At 42.7% G+C, this 26,239-nt stretch overlaps 1 protein-coding gene across 2 annotated transcripts; it reads left to right on the top strand.

The window, feature by feature from the left end:
- The first annotated feature begins 16,301 nt into the window (after positions 1 to 16,301).
- CFAP144 (cilia and flagella associated protein 144) lies at positions 16,302 to 24,852 on the top strand. 2 transcript variants are annotated; one of them, XM_004025595.4, is made up of 4 exons: positions 16,302 to 16,593; positions 19,262 to 19,321; positions 21,334 to 21,437; positions 24,662 to 24,852. In XM_004025595.4, the coding sequence occupies exons 1-4, from the start codon at positions 16,461 to 16,463 to the stop codon at positions 24,767 to 24,769; spliced, it is 405 nt and encodes a 134-aa protein (XP_004025644.1). In that variant the 5' UTR covers positions 16,302 to 16,460; the 3' UTR covers positions 24,770 to 24,852. The 2 variants fall into 2 exon arrangements, 1 of the variants encoding a protein (XP_004025644.1); XR_010133756.1 differs by lacking the exon at positions 21,334 to 21,437 and having other exon boundaries at positions 16,505 to 16,593.
- The last annotated feature ends 1,387 nt before the right edge of the window (positions 24,853 to 26,239 follow it).

Genomic DNA, 26,239 nt, shown 5'->3' with positions numbered 1-26,239 from the left:
CATTTATCCCCAAAATTCCAAGGGACACATCAAAACGTCCCAAGCCCTCCCGGTGAACTGTCCAACGTCTTCATGGGGCAAAGGTGGGGAGGAGACCTAGAGGACAGCCCAGGAGGGAAAAAGCCACATTACTCTCCCCCTACAATAAAGACTACATTTTCCTGTTTAAAGAACCTCCCTTTCACATTTCAAGTCTTTTCTTGTAGTCTATAGGTATGTGATAATGGAGTGATGGTCACAAGATTGGTTTGTGTCTAGCAACGTGTTGAGGCTCTTTTAAAAAGTAAAGATGTAAAGATCTTTTGAGATAACAGGAAAAGTCCCAGTCAACATCCTGTTGTGATCATATTCCTGAAAGACTGGAAGATAGGAATATGAAAAGGGGATCAACCACGATTCCACTTCCCTAAAACCAATGGCTTTTTCTTTTCAGTGTATTTTCTTCCACTGTTTTATCAAGTACTGCTTTTCTCCACTTCATTTTACATCACATGCATTGCTCCAAGTTACTCCATGCTGAATACGTGTATCTTAAATGGATGCATAATATGATGCATGGTTTCACAAAACTTTATTTTGTAATCAATACTGAAATGAACTTCTTCGCAGATGTAGGATTTTCCATTTTTGTACTAATTCCTAAGGGGTGATTTCTAAAACTGATGTTATAGACTATGTTGGGCAACTGATTTTGCTGGGCAACTGATTTTGCTAGCCAACATCCATTCTCACTGCTTCTAGTAACAGGACTCTGAAGCCTTCCTCTGCTGAAGCTTAGAAAAGCCCAGAAATTCCAGCACACTATTTTGTGTGGTTAAAATAAAAGGATGATCAAAGTATGAAGCACATAGTATATTGCCATACAGAAATTTCCTTTGTTCACAACGCTTAAAGATGGGGAGAATAATTAGAACAAATTTCACTGGGAATACACTGGACAGATGAAGTACATTAACCACATAGTGAATGAGTTCCAATTTTGTTACAGTCGTATTATTAAAGTCTAGTTGTCAGTTAGGATGACAACAGGCTTCTGTGGAAAGAAAAGTCTAATTGAAGTTTAGGGAGTGCCTTTATATGGCTTGAGCAACACAGTGGAAATCTGTGACAACATTTATATTCCCTAGACATGAGAGGGCAGTGCCAGTGTTGACTGGTGAGGCTTCAGAGGTTGACTCAAAGGCTAACATGGTTCAGCCCTTTTGCAGCCTGAGCTGTAGGTCTTTGCAGAAGCAGCCGACAGAGTGTAGCCCTGCCACGGCCTAAATTCTCAAAGTGTCTGTCAAACTCTTAGGTTATATGTACTTTGGAACCCAGCGGTTGAAGTCTGTAACTCACCTATGAGGTCTCATAGGTGTGATGTGTTATGTAACATTCTCAGAGGGAAGGGAAGTACACCCCAAGTTCTTACCGCATAAAACATATATCACTCATGTAGCAAACTATGTAAGTGTTTGAAATCATTTCAAAGCTACGTAACACACATCGAATACTTCCATCAAATGTCCACATAGACTATCATGTAATCAAAGAATAGACTCCTTTTTTCCCCAACAGATGCCTCTTTTTTCTTTTTCTTGCCTTATAGAACTGGCTAGATTCTCCAGCACAACATTGAATAAAAATGCAGATATTCTGGTCTTGTTCTTGAGCTTAGGACAAAATCATTCATGCCTCTCACCATTAAATGTAATTTTAGCTGTAGAGTTTTCATAGATACTCTTTATCAGGTTCAGGAAGTTCCTTCTATTCCCTCTTAGCTGAGAGTTTTTATCAGGAATGGTTGTTGGATTTTGTCAATGCTTCTCCTTCATCTATTGAGATCAATCACATGGTTTTTAGTTTGTTAATATGGTGAAATACAGTGATTGATTTGGGGATGTCAAATGAACTTTGTGTTCCTGCAATACATCCTACTTGGTCATGATGTATTATTTTAAAAATATATTGTTACATTTGATTTGCTGATTTTTAAAGAATTTGTGCATCTATGTTCTTAAGGAACGCTGGTCTATAGTTTTCTCTTCTTGTAACGTCTGTTTGGTTTTGCTATCAGGGTAATGCTAGCCTTGTAGAATGAGTAAAGAAGTATTCTCTTCAATATTCTGGAACAGTCTGTGTAGAACTGAAATTGTTTTCTCATTAAATGTTTGGTAGAATTCACCAGTGAAGCTATCTGGGCTGGAGTTTTCTTTGTGAGAAGGTCTCTTTAAAAATTTAATTTATTTAATAAATAAAGAACTATTCAAGTTATCTATTTCTTCTTGAGTGAACATTGGTTCTTTGAGAACTATTCATTGATCTTTTTTCCTTGTTTACTGTTTACTGCTTTATTGATTTGCACTCTAATTTTCATTATTTCATTTCTTCTGCTTATTTTTCATTTCATCTGCTCTTCTTTTTCCAGTTTCTTAAAGTGGTTAAGAATGTTACTTAAGTACTGCTTGAGCAACATTCCACAAATTTTGATATGTTATGTTTTCAATTTTTATTCAGCTCAAAATACTTTCTAATTTTCTACTTTTTAGAAGTCTGTTATTTAGTTTCCAAATATTTGGGGATTCCTATTAGTCTTTGTTATTGATTCCCAATTTAATTTGCAGTCAGAGAACATACTCTTCTGAAAGGAAAATAAAATCTTGGCACCTCAAATTCACTATGCCAAAAGGGAAAAATTAACCTTGGAAGCTGAGTCATGAAAAAAAGCAAAACGCTTGCTTTTTCTTTTGTTCCTAAACTGATAGCTACAGCTAGAAGGCCACACGTGGGAGCCTCCCTCACCCCGACAATGTAAATTAACAGCTTATCTTCACAGGCAAGGGACAAAAAGAAATCATCTCCCACCTACCCCAGGAATGCATGTTTGACTGCTTCCTCTACTCTATGTTCATTTTATGTAAAGTGCAGATTTACTGAGCAGAAGACAAATACATAATTGACTATTCCCTCTACCCCTCCTTTTGTAGTGCAACATGTGGATTCAGTGAGCCTAATCAAAGCCTTGAAAGAATGTAACCATACCCTCCCTCTTTTTTTTCCTTTTTCCGCTTTCCCCTCCTGCCCACTTTTCCACATTTAAATATTGAATCCTTCAAAATCCTATTTGGAAAAAAGCACAGGTCACAGATCCTACAGTCCTACTGTGGCTTGTGTCTCTTTTTCTGAGGCACATCCTCAACCTTGGAAAAATAAACTTTTAAATTGATTGAGACTCGCCTCAGTGATTTTCTTTGGTGTACACTCTGTATCACTTGAATACTTTTCAATTGAAGACATGCTTTATAATCCAGAGTATGGACTATTTTGGCCAGATGTTTTCTATATACTGGAAAGAAATGTGTATTCTGCTGTTGTTGAATGGCATGTTCTATAAATCTCAGTTACATCAAGTTGGTTGATAGTCTTGATGTCTTCTATATCTCTGTGGATCTTCCATTTGTTCTAGTGATTATTGAGAGAAAGGTATTGATATATCTGCCTATAATTCTGGATTTATCTACTTCTCTTTGGAGATTTCTCCATTTTTGCTTCATGTATTTTGAAGCCCCTACTCACCAGCATGGTCTTCCTGAGCCCCTCCAAGAGTAATCTCACCACCAGCCCATCCACCCCTACCCCAAGGTCAACAACAGTGTCAGTAGTTGGCATACGGGGGACCCATTGTGTGCATGTGATTAGGGAAACTCTGGGACCACCTGCCTAACTCCTTGTACACTTCCAACCACCCTTACTCTGTGTCTCGCAGACAACCAGACTGGGGCAAGTGTTGGGAAGATGGAGACACAGGAATGATCAGGGTGAGAAAGAGGCTCCTCCCCCTCCTCCAACAGGTGCTGCTTCCAGCCCAGACTGGTGTGTGTGGTTGTAGGGCAGGAGGGGGTGTAGGGCCAGACCTGAATCCATCTATGAGGAAAAGTAAGACTGTAGGCTCAAGTTTCCACTCCACCCTGAAGTTTGGCAGGGTAAGGCAGATGGAACTCCTCTAGCTCCTCCAGTGCTATGAGCTGCCTCCTTTCTGAGAGAGAGGTAGGACTTGTAAGTCAGTGCTTCAGGTGTCCCCTTGTCACTACCAGACTGCTCATGGCCACCAAATTCTTCCAGCAGCCTTGGGCTGGGAGAGGAGGAAGTCAGGGTGACTATTGACGGCATTTACTGTTGGAGGGCTGTGCAACTCCCCGCCCCTTGACCCACTCTCTTCCCTTTGGCTTTGCAAAGGAAAACCTCCTTGTTTCTCACCTTTCTTACCTTCTGGTGAGGTAAGGCGAGGGAGAGAGGCCTTACATTTCTTCTCACTGCCTCTCACAAGTTATCCAAGCCCAGAAGTGTTACCAGAAAGGGGACCGGATCCAGACCCCAAGAGAGGGTTCTTGGATCTCATGCAAAAAAAGAATTCAGGGTGAGTCCGTAGAGTAAAGTGAAAGTAAGTCTGTAATGAAAGTGAAGGAATAGAAGGATGGCTGCTCCTCCACAGACAGAGCAGCCCAGCAGGTTGCTGGTTGCCCATTTTTATGGTTATTTCTTGATTATATGCTAAACAAGGGGTAAATAATTCTGGCCTGCCTTTTTTAGACCATATTGGGTAACTTCCTGTCGTTGCCATGGCATTTGTTAACTGTCATGGCACTGGTGGGAGTGTAGTAGTGAGGACGACCAGAGGTCACTACCATTGCCATCCTGGTGTTGGTGGGTTTTAGCCGGTTTCTTTACTGCAACCTGTTTTATCAGCAAGGTCTTTATGACCCATGCCTTGTGCTGACCTCCTGTCTCATCCTGTGACTAAGAATGCCTTAACCTCCTGGGAATGCAGCCCAGCAGGTCTCAGCCTTATTTTCCCCATCCCCTAGACAAGATGGAGTTGCTCTGATTCAAACGTCTCTGACAAAAGCACTCTCAATATCTGAGCCCCCCATTAACAAGAACAAATAAATAAACGAAAGCCATAAGAAAACATCAATAATCTGGTGTCTAGGAGAAATTTAGCTGTTGTACACCATTTGTTATGATGAAACTCCTCCAGCTTCTCCAAATGCTGTGAGCCATCTCGTGTCTGAAGGTCAGATAGAACCTGTGACTCAGGTACCTCAGGTGTCCAAGCGTCACTACCAGATTGCCCTTGACCACCAGATTCTTTCAGCAGCCTTGGGGTGGGGGAGTGGACAGTGAAGGTGACTGTTGCAAGCATTAAGTGTTGGAGTGCTATACTGCTTCCATCCTCTCCAGCCCCTCTGTTCCCCATGATTTGTTTCTCCTGGAGTGAATGCACTCAGAGGACCTTAAGAGCAAGGTCTTAAAATATGTGCAACACATACAAGCTTTTCAAGGAACAGTTATTCAGAATACATACAGAACTCTTACAAATCAGCAAGACAGGCAAGCTAGTAGAAAATAATTTAGAGATAGAAACAGGCACTTAGTACAAAAGGATACACAAATCACCAATAAATAGGCAATGGCCCTGGGACTTCCTGCTCACCGTACCTGCACCAACAGCCTGACTGGGCCAGGCTTTCCACTGGTGCAGTTCTCATACCTGTCACTGCCAAGAATGGCTCTTTTTGAAGTGAGGCTGCTGAGTCTGGGAGCATCAAGAGTGGGAGGGAAAGCATGGGCTTGCTATAGCCATGTTTCAGAGCAAAGAGCACAGACTGGGGTTTGGGCACTGATGAGTCTGTCAGTGTTTATTGTGGTTTTGCCAATTACTTTTCCCCTTGGGCTTTAGCGTCCCTATTTATCTGATGGAAGAGTGGGATGAAATCAGAGTTGTTACCTGATATTCAACACATGAATTCTATTTAATTTGGCCAGCACAGTCACTGTCCTTCTCACTCTCACTCTCTCAAATAGGATTGGCTGTCAACATTTAAATATCAAGATTTCGGAGTGGGGCGCGATGGCTCACGCCTGTGATCCCAGCACTTTGGCAGGCCGAGGTGGGCAGATCACGAGGTCAGGAGATCGAAACACAGTGAAACACCGTCTCTACTAAAAATACAAAAAAAAAAAATTAAATTAAATATCAAGATTTCTGGCTTCTCTTGAAGAATTAGGTGATGGGCCCAAGTTTCCACACTAAAACAACTGTCCAGAACTGCGTAGGAGGCCGTGTCTATTAGGCTGGATCAGAAATCTTGCTCAAGCAACACCCCTGCTGCCTCCCTCAGCATGAACCTCGGTATGAAGACAGAGACAATGTTATGTGTTCATCCCATAGGTTCTTCCCAGGCATTTCCCGGCCCCGTAGGGTTAGCATTGATTGGCAAAAACCATGTGACAGAGATTTGCTGATGGCAATGTGAGGCAGTAAAGAGATGGTGTAAATTCTCCATGTATTCTTACATTGTGTGGTTGGAAGCTAGAAACCTCTGAGACGACAGATTGGCAAGAAAGAACCAGCTGACATCCCCAAGTGATCACTATAGGACAGCTGCCAAGAAAAGCTCGCTGACTCCTCTGAGCCCCAAATAGAAGCAAAAAACAAAGCTTGGTTGTGTTAAGCCACTGATGTGCAGGGGTTATCTGCTACCATGGTAGAGCTTGTCCTCTACTGACTGATGAAATGGATCATAACAATAGTAGCAAATATTCATTGAGCGCTTCCTGATTTGAATGCCTAGTCATTGGGCTAAATACTTTACATATAATACCTTAGTTAGTCTTAATAATTATTCTGTCTGATAGGTACTATTATTTTACCCTTTTTAGATAAGAGGTTTAGAGATGTTAAGTCATATACTTGAGTTCATAGTAAGTGAGAGAGTTAGGCAGTCTGATGCCAAAACTTTCGCTACGCTCCTCTCTTTTTTCTATTCTATATTGTCTCGCTGAGTCTGTCTTTCTCTGTAAAAAAGGCAATGATAACCTCAACTTTAACAGTCAGATATTAGTTGTGTTAAGAGATAGTCTGGGTTAATTTTAAATTATTTGGATCAGTTTGAAGTTACATGGAGAAATTGGCAATGGTTTAATCTACTTGAACCAGTCTATACCAGATAAGTACAGTTAGAATTAATTTGAGCTGGATTCTGCTAGTATAGACATTCTGGAACACCCTTGGATTTTTGCTAATCCTTTAACAGAGATATTATTGGCAGTTAGATAGTAATTATTATGTTAAGAAAATGTAATTATATTCTTAGGTTACTGAAGAGTTTAATCAGAAATAATTAAATGTTTCAAAAATCATGTGGGCATCTCTAACACTGCTAGCGTAGCAAAACCTCCTGCCCAAAACCTCCTTCCAGTCACTACCTCCTCCATCTTTTCCAAAGAAAAGCCTTACCCTGACTTAAAATGCCATAGTGTGGGCGAAGGATTACCCAGGTGCTGAGGCAAGAGACTGAAGGCACAAACTGTTGCAGTATAATAAGGAAAATAGTTAGAATAAGAATAGTTATAATACAAATTAAATATAGAGATAATCATAGACATTATCAATCATTAGTATAAACATTATTAATCATTAGCTTTTAATATTACTCTTTGTTGTATTACTAATATAACCAAGGAATAACCAGCGGATATAGGGTCAGGTGCCAACGGGACATTGTGAGAAGTGACCTAGAAAGCAAGAGGTGAGCCCTCTGTCACACCTGCGTAAGGGCCGCTTGAGGGTTCCTTGGTCAAGCAGTAATGCCAGTGCCTGGGAAGGCACCCGTTACTTAGCAGACCGTGAAAGGGAGTCTCCCTTTCCTTGGAGGAGTCAGGGAACACTCTGCTCCACCAGCTTCTTGTGGGAGGCTGGATATTATCCAGGCCTGCCCGCAGTCATCCAGAGGCCCAAACCCCTGCCTGTGGTGCTGTGCTTCAGTAGTCATGCTCCTTGTCCACTTTCATGTTCCTCCCGCACTCCTGGTTCCTCTTTGAAGTTCTTAGTAGATAGTGGCAGAAGAAATAGTGAAAGTCTTAAAATCTTTGATCTTTCTTATAAATGCATAGAAGAAAATGCTGACATATACTGCCTTCCCTCTCTGCTTCGGCTACCTAAAAGCAAAGGGCCCCCTGTCCCATGATCACGTGACTTGCTTGACCTTATCAATCACCTGGACGACTCACCTGCCTTACCCTGCCTCCTTGTCTTGTATGCAATAAATATCAGCACACCCAGCTATTTGGGGCCACTACCGGTCTCCACGTCTTGGTGGTAGCGGTCCCCCGGGCCCAGCTGTTTTCTCTTTATCTCTTTGTCTTGTGTCTTTATTTCTTACAATCTCTCGTCTCCGCACACGGGGAGAACACCCTCAAAGCCCCGTAGGGCTGGACCCTACACCATAGATTAGTTTTGCTTAGCTTTAAACGTTTTATAAATGGAATTACACAGGATGCATTATTGTGCCTGCATTCATTCAACACTATGTATGCCAGATTTACCCATATTATTGTATGTAGCTGTATTGTTCATACATTTGTATTGCTGTATAATATTCCAGTGTATGAATATGCCATAATTTATTTATCCATTACACTGTCATTGAATATTGGGTTGTTTCCAGTTTGGGTTTATTACAAATAATGCTGCCATGAACCTCTTTCATATCTTTAATTATACTTGTGTAACCATTTATTTAATACATATAGATAGGCAGGAAGTTACTGGATTATACAATACATGCATACTCTTCTTTAGTACATAATGTCAAACATTTTCCAAAGTGGTTCTACCAATCTACGTACCCAGCATCAGGGTATAAGAGCTCCAGTTGCTCCATAATCTTGCCAGTATTTGGTATAGACCATCTTTTTAATTTTAGCTATTCTGATGGGTCTGTAGTATTAACTCATTGTGGCTTTAATGTGTATTTTCCTGAACATCTATGAGGTTGAGCACCTTTTTATATATGATTGGTCATTTTGCTCTCCTCTTTCATGAAGTGACTTTTCAAGTCTCTTACTATTTTTCTACTGGAGTGTGTATTTTTTTATTTATTTATAGGAGTTCTTTTATATATTACTGATAAGATCCCTTTGTATATTTGTGGATTTTCTTTTTACATTGTATGGTGTGGCTCTATCATAATTTACCTATTTTTATTTGTAATTATTTAGATTGCTTTCAATGTTTTTATTCCAACAACTTCTATGAATTGAGGATTGTGGGTATTGTTTAGGATAGAGTATTTAGTATCAATCTCTCAGGTTTTTTTCAACAGCATTCAGCACCATATGAAAGGCAAATGGCTGGGATCAGCCAGGTTGAGTTTTTCTTTCCAGGAAAGTGAGATTAAAAAATATAATACCACAAGATAATTGATAATATTGGTTTTCAAAAAGTCATTGAAATTATAAAATTGATAAGGTCAATCACGTGACTTGCTTGACCTTATCAATCACCTGGGCTACTCACCCTCCTTACCCTACCCCTTGTCTTGCATGCAATAAATATCAGCGCGCCTAGATATTCCAGGCCGCTACCAGAATAGCGCACCCAGCTATTCAGGGCCACTGTTGACTCTGAACTATGTAAGGAGGGAAGTAAAGACAGCATGGGAATTAGAGTTACTAGATATAGAGAAAGAAAGGATGGTGGGCTGGAGGCCAAGTGAATTGGGAGGAATAGAGTGACTACACTGTAAGGACAGGAAGTCATGGTCAGAGAACAGTATATCTGAATATGTGGTTTCAGAAGTGGGACAATTCTTCAGTAACGAGAAGGACCAGATATGCCCATAAGTGGCTGAAGTAGAAGGCAAGTGGTGAATTTTGGTGAAAATTTGCAAACCATGCATCTGACAAGGGGTTATATCCAAAATATACAAGGAAATCAAACAACTCAATAGCAACAAAACAAAACAAACACCAAATAATTTAAAAGTGGGCAAAAGACCAAAATAGACATTTCTCAAAAGAACACATATATATGGCCAACAGGTATATGAAAAAAATGCTCAACATCACTAATCATCACGGAAATGTGAATCAAAACTACAGTGTGATATCACCTCACCCCAAATAGAATGAGTATTATCAAAAAGGCGAAAATGACAAATGCTTGTGTGGATATGGAGAAAACGGAACCCTTACGCACTGTTTTGGTGGGAGTGTAAACTAGTACAACCATTATGGAAGACAGTATAGAGTTTCCACAAATGAATTAAAAGTAGAAGTATCATATCATTCAGAAATCCCACTACTGGGTACTGATCCAAAGAAAATCAATATGTCAAAGGGAAATCTGCACTCCCATGTTTCCTGGAGCCTTATTCACAATAGCCAAGCTATGAAATTATCCTAAAAGTCCATCAATGCATGAATGAATAAAGAAAAGGTAGTACATATGCACAATAGAATAAAATTTAGTCATAAAAAAAGCATGACACCTTGTTATTTGTAGCAATGTAGATGAACCTATAGGGCATTACGTTAAGTGAACTTAGAGGACATCACATTAAGTGAAAAAGCCAGGAACAGAAAGACAAATACCACATGATCTCACTCATTTGTGGGCTCTAAAAAAAGTCAATCTCATAAAAGTACAGAACAGAATAGTGGTTGCTAGAGGAGAAATGGGGAGAGATTAGTGAAAGAGTACAAAATTACAGATAGGAGAAATAAGTTGTGGTGTTCTATTTCACATTAGAGGGACTATTGTATATTTCAAGACACCTAAAAGAGTCTTTTCGATATTTGCACCAAGAAGAAATAAGTGAGGTGATGTATTTGTTACATATACTGATTTGATCATTACACAATGTACACAAGTATTAAAATATCACACTGTACCCCATAAATATGTGCAATTCTTATGTGTCAAAAATCAAACTTTTACAAAATACAGAATGTGTTATAAGTAAAACACACACACACACACACAAATAGAGGCCAGAGAATTGAATCAGGCCATCTAAATGGACACTGAAGTCACTCAGTGTGATGAACTCAAGAATAGGACTTTGAGACAATTCTAACAATGTTAATAGGAAAAGAGAGAAAGAGAGTGTCCAGGAGATGTTAGGGGACAGTGCAGGGAAATGGTGATGTATAGCACAAGCTTTAAGGAGCAAGAGGTTTTCTTTTTTTTTCTTTAAACATCCCTCCACTGGGAGTTCAGACCCACTGCCCATCTATCTCCCTAGCACCTGCTGCTCTGTGTTCCCCCACAGGCCCCTCAGGTCACTCAGCATCCTCAGCATTGGGCAGGTCACTGCTTGGCTCAGCAGAGACATGAGGAAGGGTCCTGAGCTTTATAACCCTTGGGCACTGTAGTGGGGAAGTGGTCATGGGCTGGGGCACCATTGCTGGTTTTCAGTGTTCATGTTGAATTTATCTAAGTTTAACAACATACCTTATACCAGCAATTCAAGTCTATTTATATGTAAATATGCATATTATATTTATTCATCATATATAGTTGCATCATTTATACAAATATCAATACAACTGACTCTAAAATATTATACATTTAATAAATAAAGTCTATATTACAAATACATATGTACATATACACATAATGTGTGTAATTTTTTTTTTTAACTTTTAGGCTCTGGAGTGCATGTGCAGGTTTGTTATATAGGTAAACTGCATGTCACAGGGGTTTAGTGTACTGATGATTTGCCACCCAGCTAATAAGTATAGTACACCATAGGTAGTTTTTCAATCCTCTCTCTCCTCTCACGACCGTCAAGTACACATGTAGGAGCAAGAGATTTTTAGTAAGAAGAGAGGAATAATGGTTTGAAAGGAATCAAAAGGAACAAAGAGAACCTATACACCACATTCCCACCCTGAAGTACTTAGAGTTTCAGAGAATAAGTAGAGTCTCTACCTGAAATACACAGGAAGCAATGTCCTCAAGGGAAATCCAAGTTACATTTAAAGCCAGGAGAAGCAAGGAACTGTCCATAAAGAAGCAGTCTAAGGAAACAGGGAACTTTACTAATCATGCAGCTGAACTTCCATAGAGTACAACTGAAAGTAAGGGAGGAAAAGGGTGCTGGGTCAAGAAAGAACAATCAGAATATTATGGTGATAAAAATACCAGAGAGAATAGGTGAGCAAAGGGACTTATGATTTGGATGATGATCAAAGAAACCAGGAATGGTCAGCAGAGGGGGTTGCTTCATCAGACTAAAGAAAGGGGGAGGGTGCACTCTCCTTAGTTATCTGACATGGAGACAGGCATCTCTGGTAGTGAGCAAGGAAGTCCAAATCTAGTCGTTAGGCACTCAGGAGTGGGCAATCATCCTGCCAGTCTCAGCCCTACGTTTATGGTTCCAGTTAAGAGTAAGTCATCAAACCAAGGGAACACAGGAACCAAGATGGTACGCTCCAAAAAGTTCAGTTCTGCTCTGAAGCGCCCCCTACAGGATCCTGTTCCGAGACGCAGGAGGAGGCAAAGCTGCTGGTCTGCGCTTTGCGCCATTCTGTGCTCCCTCCTACCTGCCCTCCTCTTTTGGCCCAAGTTCTAGTCCCATCTGCTTTGTCACCCCCTGCCCACCTAAGGGACTTCCTTCTCTGGTCTTCACCGTCCTCATGGTAAAATGGACGTGACATCTCTAATCACACATATCTATCCAGTGATGTAAATGCAGTGAAAAGGGCTTTGAACACTGTTGTCAGGGAAGGAGACTGAGGCACTGATTTCTTCCCATTTTCCCAATTCCTGCTTCAGCACCGCTCACCTAGGCTCCAGCCCTCTAAATCCATCCTAGCCCTTTGGTCGATCTTTGCCTACTGAGGGCAAAATTACATAGTATCCCAAAAACAAGGATTAATACTACAGCCCCATTTCTTCTCTTTGCCATTTCCCGTGACAACTCTTAAACCTAGAAACTGGTACCATTTCCCTGATTGGTGGGACCTGCTCACTAGACCAAAAGGGGTGTGTATGTACATTTCATAATGGGCATTCAGTTAGGGGATGATGTGAGGGCTGTGTGTGAGATAAATCCTGGAGTTGGTCTGGCCACATCCCAATGACTCATTTGGACTCCTTTGGACAAGTAACTAGAGCTCCCATTTGAAAGAATGACAAGCAAGCTACCTCAAATTTCTCTTTCTCAACCCATGACTTCACCTTTTCTGTTCCTTAATGCTCTCATCATCCAGCCCTCCTTTCTGCTGTTTTTCCTCAGTTTTCAAGCCTGCACCCTAGTCTTCTGTGCCATCCCACTTTTTCGGGGTTCTGCCCTATCTGTTACCCCTCTCCGAATAATGTCAGCCCCGCCCACTACCCTACTGTAAGGATCTGCCCAGCTCTTCCTCTGTGGGTTTTAAACCGTGCATCTGCTGCCACCATGTTCATCAGGGTCCCAATTTCCATTACACCCCTGCCTTTCCCCCTGCTCCTCCTCCTAGCCCTTGTTTCTAATCCCCTGTACTCTAGCTCCCACTCCCAATTGAGCCACCCCCAACCAACCATGACAATTCACAGCTCTCATCCTGGAGAGATGGTTTCCCTCATGCTGGGACAGTTCTGGGGCAGTTCAGAATTGCCAGGACTGTGGATTCCCAGCAGCTTGGCCTGGTGGACACACGGAATGCAAGACAACAGCAAACCCACCTTCAGCCTTGGTAAGTGACAGGACCCCTTTTCCATGACCAGATCCTGGTTACCTTGCTACTATTTCTATTTTGTCTCCATTCCCATCTGGGAAATCCTCTTCAGATGCCAGAGATTTCCTTTTTTTTTGACTGTTTGCTCCTTTCCTCTCATGCCTGGTCAGCCAGCCTGCATGAGGTTCTCTACGTTTGAGACTGGCTTCTCCATGGAACTTGGTCTGTAGCCACAGAGCAAACTGCAGGGCCAGTGACAGAGAATGAAGAGGACAGTGAAGAGTGGAACACATCTAATGTGTTCTCTGGAGGGTAAGTCTTGTCGATCTGCCCTGCATTCAAGTGAGTGCAACCCCTGAGAATCACACATAGGGCACAAGGTCCCTGCTGTAGATAGATGGGGGCTTAGGTTTGTTTCTGTTTCCTTTGGTCTGGTTCCTCCCAGACTCTATTTTCTTCATCCTAGGATTCCAGGACCATCCCAAGGACGTTCTGCCCTTGAGAAATGTCTCCTGCAAAAAGGGGAGGGTCCCTCCATTGTGCTCTCATCAAAGCTCTGAGGGTGAGCCTCTTGCTCAGTCAGCACTTCTACTTCAGAATGGGAAAGGTAGCAGTCTAGAAGGCAAGAATGTGTCCAGATCCTGAGCAGATGATAGCATCACATGAACACATGACATTAAGAAGTGCTCTCCTCAAACTGAGGTCTAGATTCAATATAATCTCAATAAAAATCCCAAAAGATGTTTTTAGGGAACTTGACAAGCTCATTATAATTTATATGGACATACAAAGGGCCAAGAAGCGGCAAGACTCTCTTGAGAAGACATCCTTCCCTACCAGATATTGGAATGTGTTACATAAATTATGGTAGTTAAGATAGTGTAGTGCCGTTGCAAGCTTAGACAAATAGACCAATGGCACAGAATAGAGTCCAGAAATGGACTTGCACAAATGGGGACACTTTTTTTATGGCCACAGTAGCATAGCAGACCAGTGAGGAAGGACTATCTCTTCAATAATTTGCTGGTGGGTCAACTGGATACTCCTTTGGAAAGAAAAAATTAAGCTGGATTCCTACCTCACACTGCACTCGAAAACCAATTTCAGGTGGAATACAGATCTCACTGAGAAAGGGTAAAACAACAAATCCTCTTAAATATTAATAGTTCTGCCCACAGATGGCCATGGAGCTCTTGAGATGTGTTATGAAGTGTAAAATCTGCACTGGATTTTAAACATTAGTAGGACAAAACAATGTAAAATATCTCAATAATTTTTATATTCAAACATTGAATCATTGACAAATTGGATATACTGAGTTAAATATCACATTATTAAAATTAGTTTTATCTAATTCTTGCTCTCTTAATGCAGATACTAGAATGTTTTAAACTACATGAGTGGCTCAGCTCATACTTTTATTGAACAGCACTGCTCTAAAAAGTAACATAAAAATAACCTCAGGTCATCAAATTAGAAAAAGATGTCTTAAATGAAAATTAAGAAGCAATAATCATAAAGGAAAAGACTAATATATTTGACTACGTTTAACTTTTGGTGTCCGGAAGACACCATTAAGAGACTAAAATGGCAAGCCACACAGAGGGAAAATAAATTTGCAGCATGTACAGCCCTCAAAATAATATATTAAGAACTCCAACAAATTGATAAACAATCCAATTAAAAATTTTGTTCAACACTGTGTCCCAGACTAAACCCATTCTGCAATTCACGTTGTGTCCTGAGCGAATAAATGGATGGATGAATGAATGAAATACTGAGTGGGGAAGAGCACAGTCTTCAGACAGTATTTAGGTGCTTACTAAAAGTAGGGGTGGCTTCTTTCTTTATGCTAGACCTACTTTTTATTTATTTTTTGTTTTTTAGAAGGAGTCTCGCTCTGTCCCCCAGGCTGGAGTGCAGTGGCGCAATCTTGGCTCACTGCAACCTCCGCCTCCCGGGTTCAAGTGATTCTCCTGCCTCAGCCTCCCGAGTAGCTGGGATTACAGGCATATGCCATCACGCCTGGCTAATTTTGTATTTTTGGTAGAGATGGGGTTTCACCATGTTGGTCAAGCTGGTCTCGAACTCCTGACCTCAGGTGATCCACCTGCCTCAGCCTCCCAAAGTGCTGGGATTACAGGCGTGAGCCACCGTGCTCGGCGATTCTTTTAAAATAAACTACATTATTTAAGGTATCTAGCAGACTCAAATTCATAGAAACAAAAAGTGAAATGCCAGGGGCTGGAGAGAAGGGAAAAGGGAAACTTGTTGTTTAATGGGTGTGAAAAAGTTCTGGAGATTGGTTTCACATAGTTTGAATATACTTAATACTACTGTACTGTAATACTTAAAAATGGCTAAGATGGTAAAATTATATTACGTGCATTTTAAACACAAACATTAAAAATAAACTGTAAAGTCAACAAGTTCCTTAATTAGGAAAGGTTTATTCTGTCAATATTATCACATTGGTAATCTTGGTCACACTGGCCAGAACGTTTTCTCAGAGAGGAAACCTCCGGTTTTTTTGTGAGGTTTTGATTCTGGGCATCTGCTTTAAGGTGGGAGAGGTTTCTGACTCCTTCCAAAAGCTTTTTTAGGAAATGATTGGCCAAGGTGAGGTCCAATCATCTGTCCCTTACCTCCTGGGTCTGCCCCTTGCCGGGAAGCCCTTTCCTGGCGGTATCCAGGGGACCTTCTAGTAACCAGCCGGGCCTGAGAAGCTGGGGCAGGTGAGTACAGTGCCAGAAAAGGGCGGGGCGCGAAATAAGATCCCGACCGGCGGGCGCGGGGCGGGGCGATGCAGGCAGGGTAAGGGGCTGGCCGAGTGAGACCCGCCCCGACCGGGCAGCACTACCCGAGCGCTGTTGCCTGGAGACCGCGTGACGCCGTTGCCTGGAGACAGCGGGGACGCGTTGCCTGGAGACTGTGGAAGGCCCAGGCAAGAGGGCGCGTGGCAGCCCAAGGCCATGGCAGGACACCCAAAAGAGAAGGTGATTCCAGATGAGGTCCATCAGAACCAGATCTTGCGGGAACTGTACCTCAAGGAGCTACGAACCCAGAAACTCTACACGCAGTATCACGTGAATCCCCTCCGCAAGAGTGAGAGGCACGGCGGGGTCGGGGAAGGGCGAGAGCGGGAGGGCGCCGGGGAAGGAGGAGCCCTCCGGGTTGCGGGGTGGGAACGCGGTCCCAGCAAAAACTCTTTCCCCAGCACCCGCCCCCTTTCCTAGATTTCAGGAACCATGACTTTGGAGAGGCCACATCATATCAGATGTATTCGCTGTATTAGAGTTCATGCGCAACACGATTAAATCTTTTCGTTGTAGAAAAAAAAAAGTTGTAGGGCTTTTTATTATTTTACTTTTGAAATAATTATATTTTGCAGGCTGTTTGTGTTTTGTTTTTGTTTGTATTTTGGGTTGTTTTTAACAAGTGAAAGGTTTTTCTTCAGGCTTCTGATATTGCCCTTCGGAAAGTTCTGAGGTGCCCCCTGATAAAACATCCCTACCCTCCACTCTTGTCACTGAGCACTCTCCTTGGGCGGTTTGTTCTGTCCTGTCACACCAGCTTCCCCTGAATGCCACTGGGCCTGAAATGGAGCTTCAGATCCACGCGCCCAACCACCTCACAGCTCCCCTCCCTGGACAACCCACAGGCACCTCACACCCAGCAGGAGGAAAGCCAGGCTCATTCCCACCTTCCCCACTCTCTGCTGCTCCAGAATATCCTGTCTCTGCAAAAGGCCCCCGGATGATTCACTGTCATGATCAGAATCATTCACTCTCATCATCTAATGATCTCGTGATCATTAGAAGCCTCGGAGTCCTCCTCAAGGTTTCTCTCCCTCCACACACTTAAAAAAAGGCACAAGTCCTGTTTATTAACATTCCTCTCCCCTGACCCACTTGTTCCTGCTTCAGTGAAAGACACCATCATGCATATGGATTCCTCTCTGCCTCTGCTCAGGTACTTTCATGCTCTAAGTAGCACCTCAAACAGCCTCCTCACTCCTGAAGCCTCTGCAGGGCCCTAGTCCTTGCCGCCTGGATTAGTCTGATGGGCTCCCAACTCCTTATTCTCTTTCCCTCCAAGCTGGCCCCTCCGACCAAACCCCTACACCTTTGCTAGCTTAGCACTATGCTAGGAGGACAATTAGATCACATCAATCCCACCTAAAATCCTTCTCATAGCCTCTGAGGTAAAGTTTAAATCAATCACGACATAAGGCGCATTGGATCTGGCTCTGGTTCCTGCCAGCTTCATCCCATAGTCCTCTCCCCCACTTTACCCTGCTCCTTTAAGAAATACTTTGGTGCCTACTCTGCACCAGCCATTGCTGACGAATCCCACACACACTCCTTTTCCCCCTGCCATTTCTAAATACATGGATTTCCTAAATGCATCATGTCATTTCCCACTTTACCTGCATAAACATTGTTGCTTCTTCCTGAATGCCTCTCCCAACTCTGTGCCTAATATGTAAAGTCCACTTTGTTGCCTGGCTCTATAGAGAAAATGTACTGTCTTCACTTTCCTTCTAACTAACTTGGTTTTCTTCTGGAGTCCCCAACCACTAGTTTCAGGAAAGCAAATTAGTGTCCAAAGCCGTTCAAACTCGGTCCATTCCAAATAATGGAAATAATCTCTTCAGGCAACCTTCATGCTCTCTAGGGAAAATGCTGCCTCCCAGCTCATGTCCCCTGAGCATGTGAGCCATTGGAATAAAGTAGAGAAAATATTACAACTTGTATTGATTACTTTTATTTATAAAGATAGAAATTTTATTTGCTAATATACTGATAATAGTCCATAAAAACTATATAATTATACATATTTTAAGGGCGCATGCTCTAAAGTTCTTTTACTGATAGGAGTTTGAGACAAGCAGCTTGGAGACCACTGGTTTCTACTGGTGTCTGCTCATTTCCCACTACTCTCCATCCAGCTCACTCCACTGGAGCCACTCTGGCTCTCTTGACGTTTCTCAAACTCCCCAGGCTCACGCTTATATGCTTCCCACACACACAGCACATTCCCTCACTTCATTCAAAACTCTGCTCATATGTATCTCCCTAGAGATACATCACCCACACCCCAGCCCCAACACCAACTCTCCATCCACGTAACCTGCTTTACTGTTCTCTATCACACTTACATTTGCCGGGTGATATATGTATGTTTATTGCCTGTCACCACAAATAGAGTAAAAGCTCAGGGGACACAAGAGCCAGCTCTGTCTTGTTTACAGCCTGTTCTTCAGTGCACAGTAATTATGAGCTGAGTGGATGAATGTGGGTGCTGCTCCTCTGTTACCATGTGCCCTCCTGGGCATAGATCACTGCCTGGCAAACCTCTTTGGCCTTCCCCATAGGCCAGCACTGTCCAAGAGAATTCATCAGTGATGAAAATGTTCTCTGTCTTGGCTGTAGTCAAAACTGTAGCCATTAACCACCTGCAGCTATTGAGCACTTCAAGTGTGACTAACGTGGCTAAGGAACTGAAGTGTTCATTGTAATTAATTTTAGTTATTCAAATTCAAGGAGCCACATGTGGCTGATGACCACCATTCTGGGCAGTGCCACTCTAGATTGTGAGGTTCTTGAGGGCCTTATCCAATCGTGCATTATCCTAGCACCCAGGGTAATACCTGGCATGTACCAGATACTCAGTGAGTGCCAAATGGGTGCCCTGTTTAAGGTGGACCTTAGAGAGGGCAGGGAACTCATATTTTAATCTGAACTTGTGAAGCTGTTTTCTTTTTTTCTAGTTCATACAGTCACCAGGAAGCCCATGTCTTGGCATGATAACCTGGAGGAACCTGCAGATGGTAAGTCCTGGGCTTTGAAATGCCATTGAGATAGAGCTCAGAGAGGCAGGCTGGCTGGAGAGACCTCTCAGGGTCGTGATATCTTGGAGCAAGCATCAGAGTCCTCTGCTTTGATCCTGGAAATGGGACTCATACTAACCAAGCTCAAAAAAGACGGATACTCAGACAGTCTGTGGTAGATAGAATAAAAAAAATAAAAAATGTTTTAAATAAAATTTTTAAAAGATGGACATACTCAATTATAACTGTCAAGCCAACTAATGTTCCTACTGACTTAACATTGCCTTCGTTCATTCATCAAACATGTAGATGTTATAAGCACAAGTTCTGAAGCTGTACTAACTCAGTTCAAATCCTGGTTCTGCTACTCATTAACTGTAACATTGGGCAGGTTTTTTACCTCTTTTAGCCTATTTCTCAGGATTGATGTGAGGATTAAACAAAACAATACCAGTGCATAGAACAGTAGCTGGTACATGGTCCTCAGGAAATATTAGTCCCATGATTATTTTCTTTATTAGGTAATCTCTATGGTGGGGCTGGGTGGAGGGATCTCATAGCATAATGAAGAAGAAGAGAAGTAGACTTGGAACTAAGTAGACAAGTAAAGAGGGACCATGACTGATGTGAGAACAGCATAGGAAACAACAGGTGCCCCCATCAGGCAGTGGAGTTCTGGGAAGACCTCTTGGAGGAGGCGACCACAGGGTGAGGTGGAGAAGATTGTGGAAGGACATTCCGAGTTCTATAGACAGTTACAGAAATGAGAATCATGACTACAAGTAGTTTGGCATGGCCACAACATACAGGTGGAGAAAGGGCCCTATTTGGGAGTGAGGGAGGAGAGATATTTGGTGGAAAACCTGATCCCTCTTGGAAAGCTTTCCTTCTTCCCCTCTACCTTCCATGAGCAAAATTTGGTGAAGGACAGATGACCGTGGCTGGGATGGGAAGTAGGGGGGCAGAGGCTCTCAGAGCATTATGAAGGAGGCAGATAAGTCAATAGACTAATAGAGAGGGCATCATCACAGGCAATAAGGTGTTATCTATAGTGCACTCTCCTGACTAGGGTAAAGGATGCAAGCTGGGAACCTGTAGCAATAAGGAATAGAACAGGAAATGAGGGTCCTGAAAGCCAGGCAGGAGTTAGCTGCTCTCTCTCTTATATTAAGGATGTGCCAGCCCAGTGTCAGTCCCTTGAATCACCTTCCTTCATTTCATTCCCAGCCATCTTGCTGAGATAGACATTTTCCTCCCATTTCACAGATGAGTAAAGTGTGGCCCAGAGAAGTGATGCCACCCAACAAGCTGGTAGTAGCACTGACTCCAAAGCCCAGGTTCATTCCATTGTCCGCCTGCCTCTCTCCGGTGGAGACTTGATAGGGCAGAACTATGGAGCTGCAAATCCATCTGTTGTCGGCAGCCATACTTATTTCAATACACAAAGATTTGACCTCACTTCTTACAACCTTGCTCCTCACTCTCTGTTGTGCTACACTGGCCAAACTCGCTCATGCCTCGGGACCTTTGCTCTTGCTGCCTGTGGTGTGCTCTTCCTCTGCCTCTTCCCAGGGCTGGCTCCTGCTTGGCAACCAGAGAGGCCTTCTCTCGCCGCCCCATCTACAGCAGCTGCCCTTGCCTGCACATGACCCTTCACCTATTCCTTTCTTCACAGCATGTATCCCTGTCTGCCACCATCACGTCATTTTGTAAACCTGAATACTGTGTCCTCTGCCTCATCTAGAGTGTGAGCTCTAGGAGAGCAGGGACCATGCTGTCACTCAGCACTCTATGCCCAGCGCCCGGAAGCATGTCTGGCACAGAGTTTGAGCTCACCACATATTTGTTGAAAGATGAGCGGAGAGACCAGACACGCTGGTCTTGAGGCTGAGGCAAACCTCCAAGGCACAGATGCTCTGCCTGAAAGGAACAATGTGGACGCAGGAAAGGGCACAGGACCAACCTCTGGTCCCAAAGCCTGACTCCTTCATAACTCATACCTCGTCTCCCAGCCAGGTTTCTGAATCTCATTCACCATGCTGCCCAGGGACCAAGGAAGAAGTACCCAGAGACACAGACTGAAAACCAGGAAGTTGGATGGGACTTAGAGCCCTTGGTAAGCGTGGCTCCTTCCTCAGGAAACACGAGGAAACACAGCAGCAATGTAGGTGGTGACCATAGAATAGAGCAGGGGGCCAGACATGCCTGGGCTTGAACCTGGCTACCTCTTACCAGCTGGGTAAGTTACTAAGCTCTCTTATGACTCAGTTTAATTGTTGTAAAATGGAGCTAATACTGTACCTATCTCATAAGCTTGTTATGAGGATGAAACGAGGTGATATTTGTGCAGTACCTGGAACAGTGCCTGGCACATGGTAAACACTGTGTGTTTAAATAAAGGTACTGACAACAGATACCTGAGTCAGCTCCATCAGCTATCAGCAAGGTGGTCTTGGGTGTGCCACTCAATATCTCTGAGTTCTGCTTCCTTATCCATAAAAAATGGACATGTGGCTGAGCATAGTGGCTCACACCTGGCATCCCAGCACTTTGGGAAGCCAAGGCAGGCAGATCACCTGAGGTCAGGAGTTTGAGACCAGCCTGGCCAACATGGTGAAACCCCATCTATACTAAAAATACAAAAATTAGCTGGGCATGGTGTCGCGAGCTTATAGTCCCAGCTACTGGGGAGGCTGAGGCAGGAGAATCACTTGAACCCAGGAGGCGGAGGTTGCAGTGGGCCGAGATCACGCCATTGCACTCCAGCTTGGGTGACAGAGTGAGACTCTGTCTCAAAAAAAATATTAATTTTAAAAATATATAAATAAATAACATTTTTTTAAATTAAAAAAATAAAAATTTTAAAAATTAAAACAAAAAAACTTTAAAAATGGACATGTGAGTAAGGGTCCTCTCCTTGTTTGATTGGAAGGGCACAATTAGCCACTTTAGCACACAATCACCCCAAGGAATACAGCGCTTCTGTTTTTAAGGGAGAAATGTGCAATATGGAATAGGCAAGTCAAAGAAATTTCTGCCACACGAGTCTTTAAATCTGCTTATGTCTTTGGTCATGCAGAAGGTTTTCATTTTTAAGTCATCAAATATGCCACCAATTCTCATTATGGTTTCTGGGTTTTGTGCCTTGCTTAGGAAAACCGTCAACACCTACATTACCAAGCAACTATTCTATATTTTTCTCTAACTTTTTTTCTTACTTCTTCTTCTCTCTTTATATATGTGTGTATATATATATATATATATATACTCTCTCTATATATAAAAATATATTATCCCTTTTTATATATATTCTCTCTTTTTATATTCTCTCTTTTTATTTATATATATGTAAATATATAAATAAAATTATATATAAAATTATATAAATTTTTATATAAAAATTATATAAAATATTAAATAAAATTTTACATAAAATTATTATATAAAATAAAAATATATAAAATAAAATTACATATAAATAAAAATTATTTATATATATTCTCTCTTTTTATATATATACATACAAAATATGTACATATATATGTACATATACACACACATATATGTATACATATATACGCACCTACAAGGAGGGACTTGGTACAAAGGGACAGGTATGGTTAGAGAGCTGGAGAAGATAACCACTCAAAGAGAAAGAGGAGGTGGGGAGGTAACATCATGAATAAGAGAAAAGTGTTAAAATATGTATTCGATGACAGTTATTGAATATAAATATGAATAATGGGTCAATATTCAATGACTGTTAAAAACCAGAAGGAATGGTACTGGAAGTGCTAGTGGAAAAAAATAAATTTAAAATTTAAAAACCAGAAAGAAGACTTTTCCAAGTGGGGAAACTACTGTGAAGAGCATAGGCACCACTATGGGGTTTTGCAGTAAGGGAGGGAAAGAGCCTGGCCTCAACTCTGATTACAGCATGGGCAAGTGCGACTGTGTAGCCAAGGAATGAGGTGGGGGTGAGTGACGGAAAAATACTAGGAGGAAACATCAGGGATAAGGGCAGATTCTGGCTAATTTCCACCTAACAGGGTGCTTGCTGAAGGCAGGCTAGCAGGATCAGACATCACCTGGAGAGTGGTGGAGGATGAGGAACCCAATCAGATATCAAGGGTGATCAGATATTAAAGGTGGGTGGGGGGGTTCTGGTTAAATCACCTTAGCAGGATTTTTGCTAGAATTGGACAATGCAGAGGAAATGGAAATCCCAAAATCAGACCTAGTTGGAAAGTAATTCAGGGTTCCTGAGTAGAGTTCATTCAAGGAAAGGATCTTTGCCGGGGAGAAGAAAGGTTGTGAAGGATGGGGTGTTCGTGTGAAGATAGAAATCAGCCAAGATAGATCATGAAGCAACTTAGAAGAATAGTACGATGCACAAGTAAATTAATTCACCATTCTTCATTTTGTTAAAGAGTAAAGACCTGGCTCACACAAGTACAAAGTGTGCATGTGGAGATGTTGCATCTTTGACCCTCCAGGACATCTCATGCAGGCTTACGATGACAGGAAGGACAAGTGTGGCCTGCCCTGCTCAGACCTTCGTAGGCTCTACAGATCACAGAGTGCATGTGTCTCCAGATCAGTGAGCACTCTGGAGTTGCAAAGGGTCTGCAAATATTCCATGCTGTTCATCATATAAACCTGGGGACAATGCCATCACAAGAGCACTGCTAGCATAGTAAGAAAGTATACCCCCAAAACCATGAGATGCAGGTGTTGTGCAACCAGAAGAGGTAATTAAGTTGGAGCTTCAGAATGAAGTAGCTGGGCCAGAAGAGGCTTGATCAGCTGCAACCTGAAGCTCCCTGCCCCCTGGCAGAGCCTCACCTTGGATAGATAAGATACCTCCAGTCTCAGTACTGGGACACTGGCAAAGCCAGACTCAATGACCATCATTCAGCCTCTCATCTCCTGGTAACATTTTCTGGAAATATATTTTTTAAATTATTTGCACGGTGTAACTTCTGTAAGATCGATGTGTCAGAGTGCCGACTTTTACTTAGATTCTATGTGACTCTTTCAACAAATTCATTCTTTCAGCAAATATGCATTGAATACCTAGCATGCGCTGGGTCTTGCTCTAGGTGCTGAGGATACTGTGGCCTCCCAGTCAGGCAGTGTGACAGGGAGAACCACGACTGTGCGTAGGTTATTCTCCTCTGACCTCACAACCTTTTTGATGTACATGTGGTCATCTCCATTCCGCAATGCAGCCACAGGTTGGGAGGGTGGAGCCTGATATAAGCCAGGCCCATTGACCCCAAACCCAGGTCCTCCTGCATCCTCACAGGCTTCTTTCTGATTCTGCATCCTCCTTTCTAGATCAACCCAGAACGCCATGACCACAGGCTGAATCACTTCAGGGTCTGCAGTGACATCACTCTGTACAAGGCTAAAACGTGGGGCTTAGGAGATGATCACCACAAGTAGCATCCCAGCGGATGAGCCCATCTGTGGATCTAATGCCCTAAGTGTGCACAGCCCAGAGAAATAAAATACTACTTTAAAACGAAGTTTCACTTTTCTCATTTCTGGTCAAGTCCACTGGTTGAAATCCTTGTGTGGTAAAGCAATGTGAGAAATCAGATAAAGATGGTGGGCTAATTGCATACAATCATCTGCTCTGCCTTCCTAATAGTAATAAAGGATCACAAAGGGATACAAAACCCACCACTGAGAGAATGGAAGGAAAATGTTACCAATAGAAAAAAACTGGAAGTGTGTTCAGGAGATAGAAAGCTGATGGAGGAGGGTGGCAGGAACTACAAAATGCAAGCTGATGGAATGCCTCTGAGCACAGGGTTTCCAGAACTCTAGATAGAGGTTCAGGACTCTGAGACAGAGTGAGGTGTGAAGCAGAAAACTGAAATTGGATGTGGGTAGGGGTAATCCCACCCCTACACCAGAAGCCAGGTTTATAACATCTCCCCCACGCTGAAGGCTGGGGGTTTATTCTTGGGGGAAGAGGAGAACCCCAGGGCTCAAGGATACTAAAACACAAGGCACGAGCCAGGCATGGAGCTGAAAATAATCTGTGAAAATCTACAACAAGAAGGCTGAACCCCTAGCCCAGGTGCCCACCCACACATATACTACATTTTTACCCTAGGTTTGAAGATGGAGTGTTCCCCTCTGGAAAAATAATGAAACTTCTCTAGAGACCCCCACATAGTACTGTTTGAGAGACCTTTAAGGAAAGAACCAGGGAAGTCAGTTTACATTTCCCCTTCCTGCTACAAACCATTCCTCCTGGACCTCATCCTGTTGAACTAGCACCTGCTTCAGAGTTGCAGCCATCTCAGCTTCTGCTCAGCCTCTGCAGCCAGTGTGCCACCTCTGCATGACCACGTAGGCCACGGATCTCTGCAGAGTGAGCAAATGACTGGGTGGCGGCTGTATTAGCAGAAATCTGGTCTCCTGCACCCCTAGGTGCTGCACGTCCCTAAGGAAAGGGTGGAGGGCACAAGGGATCCAATACCATCTCTTCCTCATGGGGCCTTAGCTTCTTAAAGAGGATGCCAAGGAAGGGAGGGGGCGGAAGGAAGGAAGTCAAAGGAATCTTTACAAAAGGGCCAGCAGGTAAGGAAAGTAATCTAGGAACTGATCATAAAGATGTCATTGAGCCAGGCACTGAGGCTCAAAAAAAAAAAAAAAAAAGGAGAAATGAAATCAAAGAGGCAACTCACGAGATAATGGAGCAGGCAAATGAAAAGAAGTGTGCTGAGGCCGGGCGGTGGCTCACGCCTGTAATCCCAGCACTTTGGGAGGCCAAGGCAGGCGGATCACGAGGTCAGGAGATCGAGACCATCCTGGCTAACATGGTGAAACCCCGTCTCTACTAAAAATACAAAAAATTAGCCGGGTGTGACAGTGGGCACCTGTAGTCCCAGCTACTCGGGA

The sequence above is a fragment of the Gorilla gorilla genome, chromosome 1 (assembly GCF_029281585.2).
Source record: "Gorilla gorilla gorilla isolate KB3781 chromosome 1, NHGRI_mGorGor1-v2.1_pri, whole genome shotgun sequence".
Classification (NCBI taxonomy): Eukaryota; Metazoa; Chordata; class Mammalia; order Primates; family Hominidae; genus Gorilla; species Gorilla gorilla.
This window is presented reverse-complemented; position numbering and strand designations above follow the sequence as displayed.

Excerpts from the sequence above, each read along its gene's own strand:
- CFAP144 (XM_004025595.4), top strand. The coding sequence starts at position 16,461 with ATGGCAGGACACCCAAAAGAGAAGGTGATTCCAGATGAGGTCCATCAG. Across the intron at positions 19,322-21,333 it reads CCTGGAGGAACCTGCAGATG|CCAGGTTTCTGAATCTCATT; the intron begins GTAAGTCCTGGG and ends CTCGTCTCCCAG. Across the intron at positions 21,438-24,661 it reads GATGGGACTTAGAGCCCTTG|ATCAACCCAGAACGCCATGA; the intron begins GTAAGCGTGGCT and ends CCTCCTTTCTAG.